Source organism: Aulonocara sp. 'chitande type north' Nkhata Bay, linkage group LG7, assembly GCF_057382095.1.
Source record: "Aulonocara sp. 'chitande type north' Nkhata Bay isolate Kocher_YH1m ecotype deep benthic linkage group LG7, A_spYH_male_GT1.1, whole genome shotgun sequence".
In the NCBI taxonomy this organism is placed as follows: domain Eukaryota; kingdom Metazoa; phylum Chordata; class Actinopteri; order Cichliformes; family Cichlidae; genus Aulonocara; species Aulonocara sp. 'chitande type north' Nkhata Bay.
In genome coordinates this window covers 37,977,822-37,999,345 of record NC_141350.1, presented here as the reverse complement: position 1 = coordinate 37,999,345, position 21,524 = coordinate 37,977,822, and the positions used below count along the sequence as shown (strand labels likewise).

Sequence of the window (21,524 nt, the reverse complement as noted above, 5' to 3'; positions counted from 1 at the left end):
TTATTCTGATTATGTTTTAATAGATTTCACATCATAAAATGTCATAAAAAATTGTGCAATTGATGTAAGTATTTCAAGAACAAAATATAAGATGCAACTTTTACTAAACAAGAAAGAAGAGAGTATTCTGTAATCCTGGATCCTAGCAGAAAAATAAAAAATAAAGCTGACTAACTGACTAGCAATAGGTTTGTAGAATTATAAGAGCTAATTGTGTACAACCCTGGGGTTATTTGAAAGTGATTTATTCGAAGTAAAAAGAGTGGAGAGACCCACAGAATGGCACTGCACTCTGGTACAGTCATTCTCAATTAAGAAGGCAAGAGAATCTTCTGAATGAAAAGATTTCCATGCAGGATAAAAACAGATTTCGTCAGGATCGCTCTTATTATTTTCAGGTAAATACGGACTTCCCCTTGCTCTTATAGCAAAAATATTATTTTTTTTGTGATGCTGATTTTTGTTTATAACATACTAAAATAATTGGTCATCACTAACAGGGTTACAGTGCAACACAAGACAAAGTTTCTAACAAAACAATTTGCCTCATGTGGCTTTACTTAAACAAAACTCCCACCTGTGCACATGTAGCCTGGGAAATTCATAGTCATGAATATATCAAACCATTACATCACTGCTTGCACTGTTTGTTGGCCCACTAAGAAAGTGCTGTACACGCAAGCACTTGTGCTAAATGTAAGGCAAAGAGCTGTTCTTCACCTCTCTAGCTGTATGATCCCATAGATTCATCTACAGAATAATTTTCTATAAGAAAAGTAAAGATTGTGAACTTTATTTCTTGTTAGCCCAGTTAAGCCTCTATATTTATACACAAAAACATAAAATAATCATTTTACAAAGGGGCAACCTTGTGTTGAATTACCGAGAAGAAGACAGTTTGTAGGTGTTCACCCCACACAGCTTCATAATAATTTGTATAACTTCATATAGGAAAGCACCAAAATACACCACTTCTTGAAACTGACCTTACCAGTTCAAAGGCAACGTCTTCTAAAAGCTAACCATAAGGCAAGTATTGGCTAGGGAGATAGCTAGGCTGGGGTTTGTCGTTTCAAGTGATAAAGCCATAAGAAGTGATTCATAAATATTTAGCAAAGACTGCCACCTGTCATCTCTGTGAAGGAACTGCAATTCCCTACATTAAACACGTAATAGGGGCTTCCATTGTTAGTCAGACTTCTAGCAATGTTTGTTATGTATCAGAAGATTACTTTTCTGGATCTTTTCTGGAATGTACACAATATAATAATAAATGATATATGTGTTGTAAAAAAACATTCTAACATCAGAACAGGGCATATTGTAGAAAACAAGAAAACAGCAATGGGAGAAAATGTCAAAAGGTAATCAATGAATGCAGCGAGGAAAGAAAAAAAATTAAGTAATGTGAATTAATTGAATGGGAACCTTATGGTTTACGTGTTACAAGGGGCACATGGGGCTTTATGACATGCAGAAGGGGAATGAGGATTGGCCAAGGGGGAGAATTTCATCAAAGTGTGTTACATACTCAGTGAATCAGCCCATCCGAAATAGTTGCCTGGTAAAAGTGCAGATGTAACAAGTGAGAGGCAAGTCAGAGGAGTCGGGGATTGTGTAAACAAAGAAGACTTAAGTGCTCCTGTGTTGTAATAATTGGACAATGAGGGAGCCCCATAAGTGGCAAACAAACACATAAATTGTCACAAGAGATTTAAAAGAAAAAGAATAAAATAGAAGTAACAAGACGAATGAGTCTGAGATCCAGAAAGATAGAAAACTGGCTCCATCTAGAGGTTAAAAGTACAACACATTCAGGTACTCACAGCACTGGGAAGCCGCAAATGGCAATGGGTGACTCTGAACATCTTCCTGAAGAGAGTACTAGAGAGGACAGAGAGTGTAAAATGTGCATATAATAGCATTCTTTATTGACTGGAATAATAAACTTCATTTTATATTAAAACTTTCTGGTAAAAACTGTATTTTACCTCATCATGGATTCCCATTCTGTTGATGCGCTCCAGTTTGCCAGTCCAATACTGTGCCTCATCATCTGGGATATCTGGTACAAAAATATGCATGCAGCAACTATAAACTTCAAGCTTCATTTCCCAGTATGCTGTCATAATACATTTTATGTCTGTTCAATTTTTTATGAGCTGTTTGGAAATGAAGAAAATAGTAAGTTAGCAGAAACATACAAAATAAATGTCAAGTGTACAGTGTGGCAAGTTACAGGTTTCCTGAAAAATTATAATACAACATTAAATTTCAAATACACAAAAAATCAAAAGATAACTTTTAAGTGAAAAATACAAAATAATTACTCTACATTTACTGTTTGATATGATGTCTGGTAGACTAGTCGTACTTGAAAGGGGGATCTGCACTGCACTGTAGACAGATGCACATTAAAGGCCACACACAACACAAAGGCTAGGGCTTCAAAGACACCACAAACCCACGGCTTTAATGAATGGCTTTGGAAGCGCAGAGTCATGATGGGCTCCTGCAACCTTAAAAGGGCTCCTCTTAATACAGAGGAAGAGGCTCTCTCCCACACAGTGGACACTCTGCTTCAACTCTGACGCCTTTTGATCACAAGGCTTAAGCATTACATGCAGTGTAGTACTAAAACAGTGTAGTGGTCAAGTACAAAAAGGTGGTGGGAGCACAAAGGACACTTCACCATACAATAACTAATTAACTAATACTTTTAAATGTGAATCAAACTTTAATATTGAAAAACTTGCCAATATCAGGTAAATTCAGCTGTTTTTGATTCCTAGCAAGCACCAAATGTCAGGATATTTAGTCTTTATTTATAGATGACCGCAAACACCAAGCTGAACTACAGTTCATATTTCATCTACAGTATTGTAGTCTTGAGTCAAACCTCATTTCCTCATTTTGCTGAGAAAAATTATATAAAGGTGCAACCATTTATTGAAATATGTGGAAACATAAATGAAATACAGTATACAAGACAGAAACAGTTTCTAAATGTAATGAGCTTAAAAGTCAATATTGTCTTGACTACCTTTATCCTTTTACACAGCCTGGACTTTCTTAGGCAATCTTTCTTGTACTTTCTTTAAGTAGCGTTCAGGAATTGTTCCCCAGACATCCTGAAGGACATCTAAAGCTCTTCTTTGGATGATGGTAGCTTTTTGGACAGTTCTTTGATCCCATACCTCTTCAATAATGTTGATCCCTGACTAGCATTCTATAGTGTGTACTTCTTTTTTTTTTTTTTTTTTTACCCAGCTATGCTTTAACTGCCCTGCCAGTGTGTTTGGGATCATTTTAATGCTATAAAACAAAGCCACTACCAATTAGATTCTTTCCAGATGTTATTATACAGTGAATCAATATCTGATCACCCTTTTCTGAATGTAAAATTTCATCACTTTACAACAGATCTCCAATATCACTGCCTGAGATGTAGCTTCAAAAATTACAGATCCTCCACCATGTTTTATAGATGGCTGCAGACACTCACTGTTCCAGCTCTTTCCTGATATCCCCTGGACATACTGACTAGGGCGGGGTATCGATTTTGATTTTTATAATCGATTAAGTTACGATTCACAAAGTCCCAATTCGATTCGATTTTGACTCAGACAATTGGAAGTATTATAATTCTGATCAATTATCAGTACATATCCATAATTTACATCTATGTATAAAAACAAAGCTGAAACTTGTGAGACTTCATTAGAGGTTTAATCATCACAGGAGATTCCTTTGTGTCAAAGTAACTGAGGATAAAATGCAGAAAAACGTGAAGGAGATTTTCCTGGCCTGGCTTTTTATAGCAGATAACCACCTTAAAAATATTCTACAGTAGATCAAAAACTGAAGAAAACCATAAATCAACATATGAACATGACCTGATGCTGCTGAGGTGAAGCAGAGCGAAGTTACAAAGGTTTTTATTAGAGACACAGCTAAGCGTTTTGCAATTTGGCATAATTTGTAAAGGTTTAAATTTCTTTGATATTGAACAGCAGAAATGAGGCTTTCTTGTCAGAGGTCATTTTTGGAAAAAAAGAAAAGAAAAAGAAAAGCAGTGATGGCGACAGTGCTGAACACAACGGTAGACTGGTGCGTACTAAGCAAGCGAATAATGCAGAGATCTAAAACACAGATTTGACATGGGAAACTGTTCTTGAAGTACACTGAGAGAGAGAGAGAGAAAGAGCTGTGCAGGAAGTGTGATCTTATTGTGGTGGAAGCAAAACAGCAAGATTATTCAAACTAAAATCGATTTGAATCGGGAAATCGGTTTTTTAAACATACTGACAGTGATTCGAACCAAATTTTCTACATTTCTTAAGACATAAGACCTGGTGCCACTGATTTTTAATCCAGTATGTGTGTAAACTGATGTGGACCTTGTTGTGTTGGTACCTTTGAGAGCAAATAAAGGTAAGGGAAATTCCAACATTATCAGCATCAACCGATTCTAAGAACTTAACACTCTTGTCAACCTCTGGCTAGTCCAGAAATCAGTAGCTGGAATTATAGTGGCTGTCTATCTTTTTACACACAGTCTGTGATCTACCACTCTACCAGATTTTCTGCCCCTATGTAGCCAAATAAATAAATGCACCTTTAATGAAATCTGTATTCATATTCTGACATGGATCATTCTAGAAAACACTGATTAAGTGGCAAATGGACCCAAACTCAGAGTCATATATTCCTCTTTCTCATGTTAGAAATGCTTTTGGATATTTCTAATGGTTCCTAAATCCTGTTGACCACAACAGGACAACCTGGCAAAGACAAAATTATATTTACGGAACCTAAATTAATAAAGGAAGGTCTGCTATTGTTGAATTAGTGACCTCAGCTTATGCAGGACAGACACAGGCGTCTCATTCTCAAAGGCACCAGATACGGGATGTTACACCGTCAGGCAAATATCTAAGACAAATATCTGGACTGCTTCTAGCCATAAAATCCTGCTTGGCTCCGCACAAAGGGAGAATGTTATGATGTGACCTTATATTTATCTTGTGTAAACCAGGTTGTTCTGAAAATAGGGGACTTTATTTAAAAATTAATGTGATTCCTAAACAGTTCATATTTTTTTTTTTTGTAAATATCATTGAGTTAATGTTGAAAGTCTTAAATTCAATGATTATTTGATTTAAAATCCACTGTAGTGGTGCAAAACTATGCAAAAATTATGAATCTTCGTTCAACAATTGTGGACTCAACTGTTTAGCCATTAGATTTTCTGTTCAAAAGAAATTACTACTAGGTACCGTATGTCTGCACAAGACCAGTGGATACCAGGCTATGATGTTACACACTGCTCCAGGCTCGACACTTTTTTTTTTGGTTCCTGACATTTCAGCAGGAAACATTTGTGACCTTTGAGTAACTCTCCAGATCAAGGTTTGATTCACCTTAAGGCAACCAGAATCACTAATGTATCTATTACAAAACATCTTACATAAGAGCTTTAACGGTATTTACAAGTGTGGTTCAATCAACTGAACAACTGTATGTCTTAGACTCTGGAAGTCTATTGTGCAGCTAAAATGGTTTCAGCTTTAATCTCACCAAAAGGCAGTTCGAAACGAGTATCCAACAGGACTCGATGAGGCGTCGGATTCTTCGTGCCATATATCTCATCAGCTTTCATCAGGACCTCTGCATCCAGGAAAAGCCATTCACCTGAGCCCTCCTGAAATGAAATTAAACACATTCATTTATTTACACAGACAATGCCTTTGCATGTATTCTTCAGTTTATGCTATGCCACTCATTCTTTTAATATGTATTTAAGGCAGTTTTATTGCCTGCGTTTTTACTATTTGTAGCTCAAATAGTGAAGCCAAGCAGCATTTATAATGAAGTATGTTCAATCTAGTGAAAAATTCAAAGTTCATTTTCTTAGTATTATGTGGGTCAAACAAGAAACATTTTTGTATAAACTACTTTTTTGTATGTAAAAAAATATATTTTTAACTTTTTGATTTCCAATCATCCTGTAACTGTAATCATTGTGTAACATATTTAACATATTCATCATTTTCAAATGTTTATTTTATTTGAAACTGCCTTTATACTTGAAATTTCTATATTACTTTACCTTAGGTTTAGGAATCCAGTATTTATGAACAGAATATAGCCAACACACAGGTGTCTGCATTTACTTATTGTAGCATTTGAATTTTTAGTACGACTAAAAATTCAAAGCGTCCCTTTTATGAGATCATCATTTCACATCTTTGATGTGCCAACTGGAATTACTTACATATCTCTTTCTAGGGAAAAATGCAGAAAGACTGAGCAATATTTATGTAAAGGTACAAACTTTTGTTTTGTCTTTTGTTAATTTTACTAATTTAACATCTATTGATTGATGAAGTTAAATGCTGTATCTTGTTACTTCTAATGGATGGATTTCAAGTGGCTTTTTTCCACCTCAAACGTTTGGACTAAAATTCACTTGTACTTGACTTTTGTGTGGGTGTAAGTTCTGACCTCCTCTGATTGTCGGATACTTTTTAATGGAATCCATGCAGTCCCCACCATGGTGTCCCAGATGAGACCTTTGTTCCACACCTCAACAATGAGGCCGAGGTCCAGCCGGTTGATCTCACTGTGCAAATTCAAGTAACAAATGATGATGATGATAAAATGTCACTGAATAAAAGAATGAAACAATAACTGTGTTGTAATGTAACTTCGTTATAAGAAATTTTTAAAATGGAAAAAAACAAAAGCAAAAATTAAACCAGAAATTTCTAAAGGATTGCTATCAGGAGCTACTATTGCTTTAGCTACAAAAGCTACTTCCTCATTTTGTCCTGTATTAGCTGTCATAATCATTTCCAGCCTTGTTTTGTCATTCAACATGCTATTCAAAGGGCTCAAAAACAGCTTGATGACAGTATTAAAATGGCACATGAATTTTAAAAGCAGCCACACACCAAGGGCATTTGCATATTCTCATCTGTGCCACTTTACAACTACTGACGGACCAAACAAAAACAAGATCAGAGAAAAGATAATTAAAAAAAGAGCAAGGGTGGGGGTGAGGGTGGTGGGGTCCAGAGAGCTCAGGTGCAGAGATAAAGGCCTCCTAAATCATTTGCTCATTGAAAAAGAGAATAAATACATATAGCAAGGTATTTAACTGGGGCTATTTTTAACCGGGAGATTTATTGTTGTTCATGTTGCTGTTTAGATTATCTTTCCAGTTGTGCCACCTTTTATTTTAACGGTTTGCATTATCCATGTCTTTTTTAAACATGCAAAATAAAGTGGTAAAGCCAAAATTGCTGATAAATTGCAATCTATTTTCAAATACAAATACAAGCATCATCGTTTATTTCTTTAAATCACTTTCCAACCACTTTGTGTAGACTGATTTACAACCATGTAGTCCAACCTAATTCAATTTAAATTCGTACAGGACTGTTTTTCCTTATATGAATACACATTCACCGGCTACTTATTAGGTACAATTCCTTGACTGCTCATTAAAGTAAACTTCTAATCAGTCAGTCACAAAGGGACTTAGGGTTTGGGGTAATGTTCTCGGGAAACCAAATATATTGTATGTTTGTGGTGTGCTGTATAAGACAGTTTCCCTTTGTTCTAAAAGCAAATAAATATTGCATTATAAAAAGTGACACTGAACGTGGTGTGATTTTTACTGTCCACAAACTGCTGATCTACTGAGATTTTCTTGCATAACAATCTCTAGAGCTTACAGAGAATGGTCCAAAAAAATAAGAGAAGATATCCAGTGAGTGGCTGTTCTCTTGGTGAAAATGCTTTTTTGATGCCGGAGGTCAGAGGATAATGGGCTGCGCTGAGTTGATGGGAAGGTTAAAAAAGGCCAAACACTGAACCTAGGAACAGATGACCTACAGCAGTAGAAGACCACTTTTGATGCCACTTTTGTCAGCTGATAACAGGAAACTGAAGCTCAAATTTGCACAGACTCAGCGAAACTGTACAGTGGAAAATTGGAAAAATGCTGCAGGGTCAGAATTTGGCATAAACAACACAAAAACACATCTAATCTGCCTTTTATCAAAGTTTAGACTAGTGATGGTGTCATTTTATATTTCATGGGCTATTGTCTTGGCGCATGCAGGCCCATAGCCTATATGGAGTAATGTTACTGACCTTAACAAATCTGATAGTCAGGTGCTAAAAGGCCAAAAAAACAAAAACAAAAAACAAAACATAAGAAAATGTAAAAAAAAATTTATGACTTGTTAAATTAAGAGAAGGTGCAACTGAATAAACAATTGCAGTTATTAATTTCCAAAACTGAGACAACCACTACTTACTCATTTGTTTTGTTCAGATGATGTTTTTAGACAATATATTTCAAATGTAACATAAAAATCCTAAAAAAAAATAATTGCATGGTAGGTACTAAGATACAAAGTTTGAAATTGTAAAGTTCCCATTTTCTGCTTAAATTTAAGCTGGGTCGCTGTAACAGATGGTGCTCAGAATTTGCTGGAAAGCCTGATGAATAACCTGGAATTACACCTAGTGACAAAGCATGAATGGACAGTTGGAGGAAGGGGACCTGGAAAAACAAACACTGTCCCAAAAGAGGGAGTTCACAAAAGACAAACAATGGTGCGCATGCAACAAAGTGTTGCCTTTTGTGTCACCATACATACATTTCACTGGGAAAAGAAAATGGGGAAATTAAATCAATAAATTATAAGGAGGAAATGACCAACAGCTGTTTTACGATATATTGTCTTAAACTGAATGGAGTAGATGAAAAACTGTAGCGTTTAAGCATTCGGATGAGTAGCTTGGAGAGATAAAATTGTGGATGTGTTGTTTCTATCACAGAGTTGCAGAGTGTGTGGTTTTTTATGTATTAATGTTTGATTTTGTTCCCCATGATAAATGGTGTGTTTCTGTATTTGCTTCTGTATTTCAGATTGACTTACAACATGAAATCTTGCTCCCAGCAGGGCTGGTCCCCACGCACAGTGATAGTTGTGCTTTTAACATTTTGCACTTTCAGCGTCACATAGGTGTTGAACTTATCTGAAACAGAGGAAAAGGCAGATTACGATTTAATTATAATGAGGAGGCAGCAATGCATTGAAAGCATATGGAGGAGAGCGAGCGTTACGCATGAGTTAACAGGAATATATGGGATTCATTAAGCAGTAATGAAGACACATAGCATAGTAAGACTCTGGACAGTCTACTATTGGATAGAACAACAGAGGTGATGTTTGAACTACCATGCCAGGTCTACCTCTGTTTTCTGTAGGAGGAAAAAAAAAGACATCAGGACTATCAGTGAGAGTAAAAGCAGATAAGTCTCCTCCCCCGACTATATCAAGCCAAACCCAGGCCAGGCCACCAAATCAACCCTGTTAATCTCCAATGAGAGCCAAACCCTCACAGCACATAGTACTACAGGATGTACAAATACATGGTACGTCTCTAGTCCACTATAAAGTGCAGCTGTTTTTTAAAATACCCTTGTCCTCTAAAAAATACACGTTGTAAAGGAAGCATGCCTGCTCATGATGTAATAAAGCTGAAGTCACTACTGACCTGTTACTATTACAGAAAAGGTCTCTGTCAGCCCTAATATCATCAATACATAGAATATAGTTGGTTTAGTTGCATTTTTAACATTTGACGCAACTGTTGACTGTGTGACCTATACACAAAAATTGAGCCCTGCTAGGAGTCTACTGCCTGTGAAAACCACTGAAACATTGACTCAAATGTCTGTGTGCGTGTATACAACTTTCACACCCAGTTATCTCAGTCAACTTCCTTCCGCCAGTAGTGCTGGACAGCCGATTCTCAACAACTGTATGCTTCAGCGGTCAGTGCTGAAGGGGAGGGTGGATGGATGAGGGATTAGGCAACCCGTGCTAAAACTACCAGCTTTTCATTTCCTACTGTGGGGTTGGGGGCATCAACACGTGCCTGTTGATGTGCTCATTTTTCCTCATGTAGTTACCAGTCCTGCACAACTGGTGGTCCTCGCTACAACTCAATCCCCCCACATGGACACAAAAGCTGAGTGGGAGGAGGACTGAAAGGGAAAGGAAAAAGGATGTCTGTTTCTGACTGATAAATAAAATATACTTTATCATATGTCATGGAATACTACTCAGGGAATAGCTCACAATCATCTGATTCAAGATATTAAAAGGACACCTTCGTATAAACAATGTTTCCTCACGTCAATTAGAGTAGCACAAGTAGCAAGGTATAAATGCTCACGCCAACAAAATGACAAGACTATCAAGCAGAAAATTATATTAAAATTTAACAACATACGGCTGGATGGATATCATCTTGAAGTTTTTAGCAAAAAAATATACAACTATATTAATATGACTATGTTTTCCATAAACTGACAGCACGTTTATGGTTCTGAGTTTCTGATTTTCTGAATGGTGGCTCCCTGATATGGACAGCCAACAGTGCAAGCAGGCAGTACAAACACACACAAATCACCCTCTTTGGTCTATGGGAAACAAAAGCAAGAGATCAGCTGTTCCTGTATAGACCAGTCACATGACCACACTAAACAAAGATTACCCTGGTTCCTCCAGCAACAAACTGAAACATTTACCCTACACTAGCATTTAACATAGCAGCCAGATAAGTAAAATCAACTCCTTGGCATAATAGGACTGCCAGCAGTTGACACAGGTGGATTCATACAACTGACACAGAACATAAATAGATACTTAAGACTGCACACTGAAACAGTGCACTGAAAGCACAGAATCCCTGAAGTGACACTGAGACCGCGAACCAGGACTGACAGGACACAGACCTAATTAGTGTCCTGTGAAAACAGTAGCAACAGAACACACACAGTATTAAAGTTGCCTCGGGGATGCTGAAGCTTTTCCCTAATTAGATATTCCATGCCTTGTGCCACACTTGGGCCAGCTCCCATGAATAGCAGAGACGAGATAAGGCAAGAGGATGTATGGATTAGATAAGAGCCACTTAGTGGTTGCCGGACCTTTACACCAGGCGTTTTCCTTGATACGGCTGACACCGTTGAGGAGGAAGAAGTAATAACTGACTGGAGGGAAAAAAGAGGGAAAAAAAGTATCCACCTGCATAGCAATGTCTCACCAATATAACAGACTAGTCTTATGTTTGTATTGTATAGTTTGAGGACAACAAACATTAAATGAAAACTGAAATTTCAGTCAAAATACCACTATTATAAAACACATCATACACATGTAATAATTAGCTTAGTGCAAATATATGATAGTGCATGTAAGCATAAGTACGTACGTAAGTAATGGGAAGTGCAATAAAGAAAAGACAAACTTATTTGTCACCGGTCAAATCTGCTAGGCAATAACTGGGCTATAACTGCTATATGAGTTTAGCAAACACAAATGCTCAAGATAAAACCGAAGGTACGTTTCCTAAGTGGTCACATTTTATGTCTACAGTGTCTTTCTTTGTAACTTGTTATGACAAGCAACTTGGTAAATATAAATTTAACTCCACACAGATTTCAAAATCCAGTATGCTGAAAAGTGTTTTTTTGCCCTTTTTTTTCTTGCTAACTCCATTAGAGATCTTTATTGTATTCAGAAGCAAGGTATCCACCTGCACATCAGTGCCTTACCCTACATGAGAGATATGTTTTATATGGTTACTGTGTAGTATGAGGATCACAAAGATCTAATGAAAACCAACATTTCAGTCAATATGCAATTATTTAAAAAGAAATTATGGATATCTCTACAGTAATCTCAGCACAATAGTTGGATAAATCATCTTTAAATTATTGCAAATATATGTCTTATATATACTTACAGGCTATTAAGACATGGGAAGTGCAGTAAAGAAAAGACACATTAGTCACTAGCCAAATATACTGCTTAAGACAGTTTCATATCAAGTTTGCTTGTTTTTCAATGTGTTTATGAGACAGTTATATTTATCCAATTCTAAAAATCTTCTTAAAATCACTGATTTTAAAATCTTAAAATCAGTGTCTGCCTCAAGAATCTTTACACCAGTTTTAACCATCAGTGTGCACATTTAATGAGAATTTCCAGATACTGTAAAATAATGAAATTTTTAATAAGATTAATGCATAAGATTATGCATTCTGTAGGCCCATTGCAGAAAGAAAGTGCAGTGTTGATTGAGTCAAGTTGCCTAACCCAAACTGTTGCTTACATGTAAAGAAACATGATCTGTTGACCATGTTGGTGCAAATTTAAACATGCTTATGTGTGCGCACACACACACACACACACACACACACACACACACACACACAGTAAAACAGTGAAGGCACACCAGTCAATGTGCTCTTAAGCAGCAAAAAATCGAATGATCATGTGATGTTCTGAGAATCACCGTAAACCCTCAGTCAAACGTCTTCATTCATTATTGATTAGTGATGAGTTTTCTTAGTAATAAATTAGTCAGGAAAATGCAGGCAGCTGGAAGACTGGCATTTCAACATCAGGCCACTTATCAATATTGCATGCAACACAAAACATACATTTATCAGAGGACTTTCCTACCATTGCTTGAATATCTTCATGTGTAAGTTAGTTTTGCAAAAATAGTGTTCTCAAGCAATTATATTACCTGGAAGTCTATTTTTTACTTAGTTAAAAGAGAAGCTTGTGATTAAAATGATATATTCCCCATTTTATTCCAACCAGAGACTCTGCAAGCACACATCTAGCAGCACACAGCTATTATCTGCAAATCAGTGGATAGACAGATAGACTGCTAACTAGTTCAAACAACGTCACCTTCTGTTTTACAGTATTCTCTCAAAACTCTTTGTGTATATGTGCCAAAATAAGGCCTAAAAGCCATCCAAGCACAGGTGTGGTGTAGACACAATACAAACATCAATCCCAGGCCAGCCTTATGTAAACTTTGAGGCCTCTTCCAATAAGTCACATGTCACCCTATGCAAGTACAATTATCATGAGGTAAGAAAACTGGTAAGTAATATGTTCTTTCAGAATCTATCCCTTATTGCTATTCACACAAAAATGCAAAGTAAAATGGTGCAATAATCATAAAAAAAATGCAGAAATCTGATCTTACAATTTGCAGCTCAACACATCATGGTATGCAGTTTTGAAGCACAAACCATTGCATTTGCAGCATATCAAAATATTTCATGCTCATTGGATCATGGCCACACTTTACGGTGCCAAAAAAGTAGGACAGCAAAACAGCATTGGCTATGTTTAACCAAATTTGCTGAAAAAAATAAAATAAAATACATTAGTTCATTATTTGTATATTTTCAAAGTCTGTTTTCTAAAACACCTTTACTCATAAGCTCACACATCAGTTTATTGAGCTGATATCACTTCATAAGTCGTAAGGAAAACAGCTCATTTAGATTAGTTGGAAATTTTACTTTGATGACATTTTTTAAAAGCTACTCTTGATACACTTTTTTGACAAAATCTTTAACACCATAACACATTACAAGGGACATCTTTAAACACATGAAAATGCTAAACTTATTATTTGGTTATTTTTGTTTCTTAGCTAAGAACTCTCTCGCAGGCCTTCGTTTCCATCTTTGCCCTCTAAAAAAACCCCACCAACAACAAAAGTGACTAGTGTTTACATTTTGTTTCAGAGAGATGCCTGGCTAAAGTGAAATTCACCTAATGTTTGCTCTGAGACAGGTGTCACATGTCGTATGACCCGGAAGAGGGAGGAGGTCATAGACAGCCAAGCAAAGTCTTACAATCCCTTTAAAGTTTCAATGCTACGAAGCCCTTTGAAAACTGACAATACAACAAAAAACTTAAAAAAGCATCAACTTCAGTCACTTGATGCTGGCTAGAAAAACTGAACTCACAGCATTAGAAAGTGAAGACACTGTCTGAAAGGCAAATGCTAGCTTTTCAGCTGTGCACTGATGTCCCCCATTATCAATAGCCTGGAAAGCACAGTGTCCAAGATTTCAAGGAAGAATTTCAATCTTGGACTGGTCAACCCACATGACAGTTTTCAGTGGATCTTAAACCAGTACTGGGACAGAGTGTTTTGGGATCTGATTTGTATATTTTACTTCCTTGTTGATGGTTTTTAAACTACATTTGTGAATGCACCATAGCATTAATTGACAGAAGTTTTCTGAAGTGGTCCCGAGTCCATGTAGTTACTTCCTCTAGATAATCACTTCTTTTTATAAATTGTAGCAGTGTCTGAGGACCAGAAGATTATGGCCACTCGGTAATGATTTTTGGGCTTGTACACAAAGCCAAAAACTAATACTGTATTGTTTCCTAGAATCTTTCAATGATATTATGTACTGATGATGAAATCCCAAGTTATTTTAATGTCACAGTGAGTCATTCTCAAATCCCCGAACTATTGTCCTGTGCAGAATAATGAACACTTTTCCAGTTTTCTCTGTTTCTAAAAGGTTTAGCCTTTTTCGAAATGCTTTTCTGATACCCATTCACATCCATTATGTGTTGCTTATGAACATAACTAGTTGTGAGATGTATCACAGGTATATAGTATTAACAACTTTTCCACTCTTATGCTACCCCTCCATTAATTTTTTACATTTTTTATTAACTTTAGGACGTTAATGATTTACAAAATACTTCTTTTTGAATTCACATTTTGTAAGGGATCAGAAATTTTACAAAAAGGGTTAGAAAAAACTTTACAGAAGTTATTTTGGCATCAAATGAGTAAAATATCAATGGCAAACTCAAAGCTAAGTTGACTTTATATTAGTGCTCCTCTCTGCTCTTGCCAGAAATGTCACAGGGCGTAAAGGTAGACAAGAGCCTGAACACCAGAGGGATTTGCCTAGTTGGAGAGTCTGGGGATTTGGACACTGATCTATGTCCACCTGCATGGCATGACACTGAAAGACCCAGGATTGCGTAACACAAAATCAACCCTAGCGCCTGTAGTGACTTGCCAGAATTTAAGAGATTAACCTATATAAGACAATTAGTACACATGGCATATTTTTAACAAAGTCTACACAAAGCAACCTCACAGAAGTAGTAGTGGTTTGATCAAAATGTGTAGAATTCTGGACATCCTCATTGGGTAACTGGATAACTGAGTTAATTTACAGTTCAACATGGATGAGAGTTCAGACATTCTTGTTTTTACAAACAAACAAACAAACAAACAAACAAACAAACAAACAAACAAACAAACAAACAAACAAACAAACAAACAAACACCAATAAACATAATCAAAAATCCCACAAGTTTCACAGCATACAAATCTCTCACCAGCTGTGAACAATGAACATTAGTAAAATGTAAGGTAAAATGGCCTGAGAATGGGAATAAAGTTTGTGAATAAAGAAAGTTCTTACCTGGTGGTCCCTGGAGTTTGGCTTTCTTCACTGCACAGCGCACAGAAACACACAGACACACACACAAAAACAAAGATTAGCTCAATTACATAAATTTAATTTGCACTAGCTTAAGAATAAACATCGTACTATAATACGTAACTAAAACTGACACATAGGTAAATCTTAGGCCCCTGAGGGGTCTCACCTACCAAAGACCTAAAATTAACCCTTTCCAGTGTTTATGTACCTAAAACACAGTTTAAAAGCACAGTGTAAATAGAATTTTAAATTATTTAAATAAATTATTTCAAACTTATTGTTTTTAATGAATACATCTGACATTTGATTAACATCCACAAAACTTCCAATATGTAAATTATGTACTGTAGCAAAGCGATATACTACTCCAATGTAAGTCAAATGATGGTAATACAATGTTGAATCAAAAGAGTTTGGTTTTTTAAAATTATTTTTAAAAGACAAGTCTAAAATACAAACACAGAATAACGACGCTACAAGTAACGGCGTTACTTTTTTCAGTAACGAGTAATCTAACTAATTACTATTCCTATCGTTACAACGCCGTTACCATTACTAACAAGAAAATGCGGCGTGGTCGCGTTACTATTTTTCAACATTCAGACGGTTGAACCTGTCTTCGGTTTACCGCATCTTATATCAGTTGCACTGAAGTAGCTGTAAGTGATCTGGGCCCTACAGCTTGAGGCAGCTGCGCGCGCACCCGCGGATGGCAATCACTTTCTGGCAGTCGATCACTTTTTGGCAAAACACCTGGAGCTAGGCGGCAAAACAATCGCATGAGTGCTGCTGTTTCACTGAGGAAGAGTAAAGTAGTCGTGGTAAGCCAATCACATGACAAATCAGATGACAAAGCAACAAGGTGATATATACCAGTTTTTAAATTGTGTTGATAGGCCGCGTAAAACAAGAGTCATGATAAACAATATATACGCGTGTTTCAGGTATCAGGCTGTGATGTTCTCCTTTATAGTGGACAGAAATTATTTTTTGGGAGTGGCACAAATAATTTGTGTGGCATCTACTTTAATGCGGAACAGCTGATTGTAATGTAAATAGTTTGAAATGGTTATTTTAAAAAAGGTAAATGGCTGCAAATAACTTTGTTGTTTGCAAAACTTGTGCATATGATTTTAAAATTCACAATTTATATTTGCATTTAAAGTTATGAAATATGATTCAATAAACATGTTTGTGGTTGTTACAGTAAAAAATTTATTTTTCTCTACTCGGATTTTATGTTTTTTGTCTGATTTTAGATCAATTGTGTTAATACAATATGTCAGAATGAAAACATAACTGTAAATTCAGACACATGAGATTGTGCTGAAAAGAATGATACCAAACAAGGCAGTAAATAGTTTTTAAAGGCGAAATGGAGAGGTAAAATCAAAAGTAGCAAAAAAATGGCCAAGTAACGCAATAGTTACTTTTCAAGTAATTAATTACTTTTAGAGTCTTGTAACTCAGTTACATTTTTGAAGAAGTAACTAGTAACTATAATTAATCACTTATTCAAAGTAACTTGCCCAACACTGCAAGTAAGTCATAAGTTGGTGCAACGTGCAACAAATGAAGACTACAAACACATCATCTTGTTTTAGGAACTCTTGTGCAGTTTGATCAAAACAGAAGAACTATGTGAAGAAATCAACTTTACACTATTTATATTTTTCAGCTTCATTCAAATTATTGTGTCATAGTTAATAGTTTTGCTAAGTTCATAACTGATAAACCGGATGCATAACAGTTCAGTTATAGTAAAATATATTTGTAAAAACCTTATCGTTTTAGTTAGAACGCTTCAAAGTTAAATCAATGAAAAATGGGATACTAAAGACTGGCACCTCTGTTTTATTAGCAGTGACAAATACATTTTTATTGGATTGCAACTTTTACATAATCATGAAGCATAAGCCTTGACAGCTGCATCACAAATCTTAACAGCTGGTGAACAAACAAAAAAAACAAAACAAAGGAAAAATGGGACTCAGGCAGATGGGTATTAAGATACAAAATAAACCAAAAATGTCTGATAACAGCAGCCATTTCCAAAAACCTCCAGACATTACTTATGGTGAAGAACCACGTGCTGCTCGATTTTGGTTCATAAGTCGACCTGCCGTCTTTAGCCCCTCAATGCATCTTTACAATAATGTTTATGGGATTGTGAAGCGATTTGAAGAGGATTAGTTGTGATTGCAGTGGCAGGGTTATGTGTGCAGGCATATAACCTACTAAACCTCTAAGGGCTGAGCTGCCAGATGTCCAGAATGGGATGATGGAGGCACAAATAACGCTTTCATATTTTCATGTACCATCCCTTGTTTTTTTCTGTGCACATTAAAACAATAGTATAAAGTTTTCGGGTCTTCTAATAATTGATCATTCTTAATTACTCTTAATTACAGAGAACCATATGCATATAAATACAGCAAAGTAATATTTGCATATTAGAAAACTAATAGTGAAGTAACGATTAGAATGAATAAAAATGCAGGTTGAAGTGGAATGCACCAAACCTAACACATGCAGCCACAAATGTAAACTGAAAGACTAAAAATCAAAGACACAGAGTTAACCGAATTTACTTCTAGGATAACAATGGAAAGCAAAAAAAAGAAAAAGAAAAAAAAAGACCACTGGTCCTCCCCCAGTGTTTCCTGTCTTTTACATAACTCATTGTGGAACAGTGGAAATCTTCAGTGAAGCTAGCAGTATGATTCTTTTTTCCACTAAGTCAAATGAGCTGGCTGTGGCCTTCTTTTCTCATTTGCATCACTTAATTTTAACTGTGGACCAAAGAGCAGGAGGTCATTAAACCAGAGAGAGGGGGATTGCAGTGGAAACTGATCCTTATCGTTTTCTGTCCATGCTTAATTTGATGGGTGTAGTTGATCTTTATCTACTGTTCTTCAAAACCTACTGGTTTCTTTTCTTTTTTGGTTAATTTTACTTGCTTGTGATCATACTTTGTTTCAAATATATTAATGCAGTCGCATGTCTCAATAAAAGTAGATCCCCCACCCCAGTACTATCCAGTATCATTTCTCTTTAGCAAAGTAAAGCGCTTTCCCCCAGCAGTTTACAAATTTGACATGATGACACAAAACACTACCTCATAAATTGAAACTAACACCAGCTGCACTATTGCAGATGGTACATATGCAACACAGTTTCACAACACTTCACGAAATAGTCACCTCTAAGTTGTTCTCTATTTTATTGATTAACATTTATGGACACAAATTGTAATGTTTATTTTTGTTCCTGAAAACTAATTTTTCAGCATTATTTTGGGTCACTCAACACAACTTCTCATCAACCATCTCTTATGTAGTGATTCCTGTCCATGGAGATGAAAACAATACCACAATAAGAGTCTGCATTTGAAGGTCAGAGGTTGTTGGTAGAGCAAATCATCTTGAGATTTGTGTTCAGTTTATACAAGCCATAGATTGTCACACAACATTTGTATTCTTTTAATGATGTTATTAATAAAAAAAACAAAACGCAGTGCTTGGTTAAGTTTAGACATTTGCAGTGACTTGGTTGGGGTTAGACATTACAAAGAACATATTTTTTAAGTAAGGGAACATAAAACTGGGTTACCGTTTAAAAAAAAGATCATGGTTTGGGATACAGTGGTTGCCACTTCTTTTAAAGCTTTGTTGCCTTGGTCGCCATGGTGATACCTCCCCTTTTAAATGGACATAATATGTGCTTATAGTATGAAAAATGTTTCCTCAAACAGCAGACCTTTGAGGTACTTTAACCTGCAAAAGCATGACAATTTGTGTCCATGACCACTGACATGTTAGATTTCACAGCTGGTGTGATAACATCATAAGATGGTGTCTAGTGTATTGCTCACAGTTTTAATAGCTGAATTTTATTTAACCATTTTGCTTTCCGAACATCTATAATGTGACTAAAAATCACAAAATCCTGCAGCTTTCTGAGAAACCAAACAAACTGTATACTGTTAGCGATTTGTAGCAATCTGTGTTATCCAGATGATAATTTAAAAGAAAAACAAAAAAACGACTTCATAGATAGAGATTTTCTAAAAATGTGTGCTAATTCTGAAGTTGCAGCTCATGATGTTCATAAGCCAAATAATGACTTTAACCCCCTGCAAACAGTATCTATACTTTATTTCTTCTGTATAAACACGAATGAACAGCAAATAATATCAGTGTTCAGAAATTATTTTTAGCTATTTTTTAATTGGGGGTTGGACATTTAAATTCAGTTCAGTTAATCTGTTTCTTAAAGCACTGCAGGATTTAGTCAACTTCACTTGCTACATACACAGACTGCTCTACAATCCATAGAGGGGTGAGGAAAAGAGGAAAATGTTGATGTACCAAATAACAGGACATGCAGGCAGGCACAAACCAGGAAAGTAGGAACAGGAAATGACACCAGAGTCAAAGCAGTGGCGTACTTCCGCTTTGTGTCGACTGTTGGATCTGATCACTTGGAGCTGGTAATAAGAGGAGAGAGAGCAACAGATGGCAAGGGGATTACTCCCACAATCTCTAAGCTCTCTCTCTCTCACTCTGTCTTTCTCTCATAATTCCTCTACTCGGATGGTTACTATACTCAACCCCTTAGATTCCAGTTCAGTCACTTTTATCTCTCCATTGCATCCTTTATATAATTATTATCTCAGCATAAGTCCTCAGCAACTGACTCGGCTGTAGACAAATATGAGCCAAGCAGACTTGGCTCATATTTGAAAATGTGTATGCTTTTTCAGAAAATGTGTATTCCTCAACCAGTTGCAAGCTGTGGCTGAAGGTTCCTGGCAAAATTGGTCACAAAGACTATGCTGTACCAGAGGCCTCCTTTTGGCTGCTTTGGTTGCCATCAGATTGCCACGGTTGCCCATAGTTTGCACTGAAGACATAAACTTGTCTGCAAACTCTTGTTAAGCTGTAGTAAAACTTGAAAGAGTCAAACACAAACTAAAAACCGGGACATTTTGCCTTCAAAGCAAAAACTGTATACACATTTGTAACTAGCGAATAGTATTTATCTATTGGTTACTGTCCAGTCTTTAAGCCTGCATGAACAGGGATTTGGCAATCAATTTTACTGTGACTGCCAGCAACTACTCGAACCAGTCAGGTGCTGACTAGTCTCTAGGTCTATGTGTCGGTGGTCTGAGCAAGCTACAGCTTCTTGCTCTGCATAATTTTTTAATCACAATTGAAAATCAGGATGTTGCTCTATTCTATACACTTAATTAATACATGACTGGAGTAGAGATCCCTCCCTCTTTCTGGAGGTTTCTACCATTTTCATAATCCTTGTTGACACCAAGAATACAAGCATTGAGGCTTTTACCTCCTGTCCAGATAATGAACGCCCCTCAGGCAAATCTGACTTGACCTGAATCCAAAAATCATTAAAATAATGTAACCCACCTGCAATTTGCAAATGTAATTGCTTTAATGTTCAACATTTAAGTATGCGACTCCACAGTTCAATGATCATCTTTGTCCTCATTTTTCAATTAATGTTTTCCATTTCAAGTGGAGCACCACACAAAGCGTTCTTTTAACAGCCAAGCATAAGCTCTTGCAGATTCTTCATCTGCCTTCGAAACGAAGAAAATCTTATTAACCACAAATATCATGTAACTAAATCAATCAGCAATGTCAATGTCATACACAATATCTGTGCACCTCCAGTCCTCCAGCATCGTGTCATCCACGTGAACCATGTGTCAACTCAGCCTTGACCTGATGCACAGTAAGAGTTTCCCCCACATGTTCACTCGTAAGGGCAACCACTTATCTATTGTATAAAGACATTGCCATGGTGATGAAACATCTCAACTAGCAATAAATAGGCAACACTGTCAAGCTGTGCTATCAAACGATGACTCACAACATTAGTTAATCACAAAGCTTCTGCCCAAGCACCCTTTAAGCTAATCTACTCTACTTCTTCCTCTTCCTCTAACCTTTCCTGTAATCTATTGGCTGCAGCTCCTACTAGCTTTAATTTCACTAATCAATAGAAGAACAGTCTTTCCAGAGGTTTTGCAGAGGCACTGAGATTAACTTTTTCAAGCAAGTGAGATCAAATGCTTCTTTTTGAACCATTCCTTGTGTTTCT

At 36.4% G+C, this 21,524-nt stretch overlaps 1 protein-coding gene across 3 annotated transcripts in view; it reads right to left on the bottom strand.

The window, feature by feature from the left end:
* The window catches only part of unc13bb (unc-13 homolog Bb (C. elegans)), a 63,712-nt gene that overhangs the window by 39,665 nt on the left and 2,523 nt on the right, over positions 1–21,524 (bottom strand). For 2 of the 3 annotated variants that reach the window (XM_086300279.1, XM_086300280.1), the window contains exons 2-7: positions 15,372–15,401; positions 8,958–9,057; positions 6,508–6,625; positions 5,581–5,704; positions 1,992–2,065; positions 1,827–1,884 (exon numbers count right to left, since the gene is read on the bottom strand). In XM_086300279.1, the coding sequence (XP_086156405.1) occupies positions 1,827–1,884; positions 1,992–2,065; positions 5,581–5,704; positions 6,508–6,625; positions 8,958–9,057; positions 15,372–15,401 (504 nt within the window). Of the gene's footprint in view, positions 1–1,531; positions 1,562–1,826; positions 1,885–1,991; positions 2,066–5,580; positions 5,705–6,507; positions 6,626–8,957; positions 9,058–15,371; positions 15,402–21,524 lie in introns of all 3 variants that reach the window. The other variant, XM_086300278.1, reaches the window with a different exon arrangement.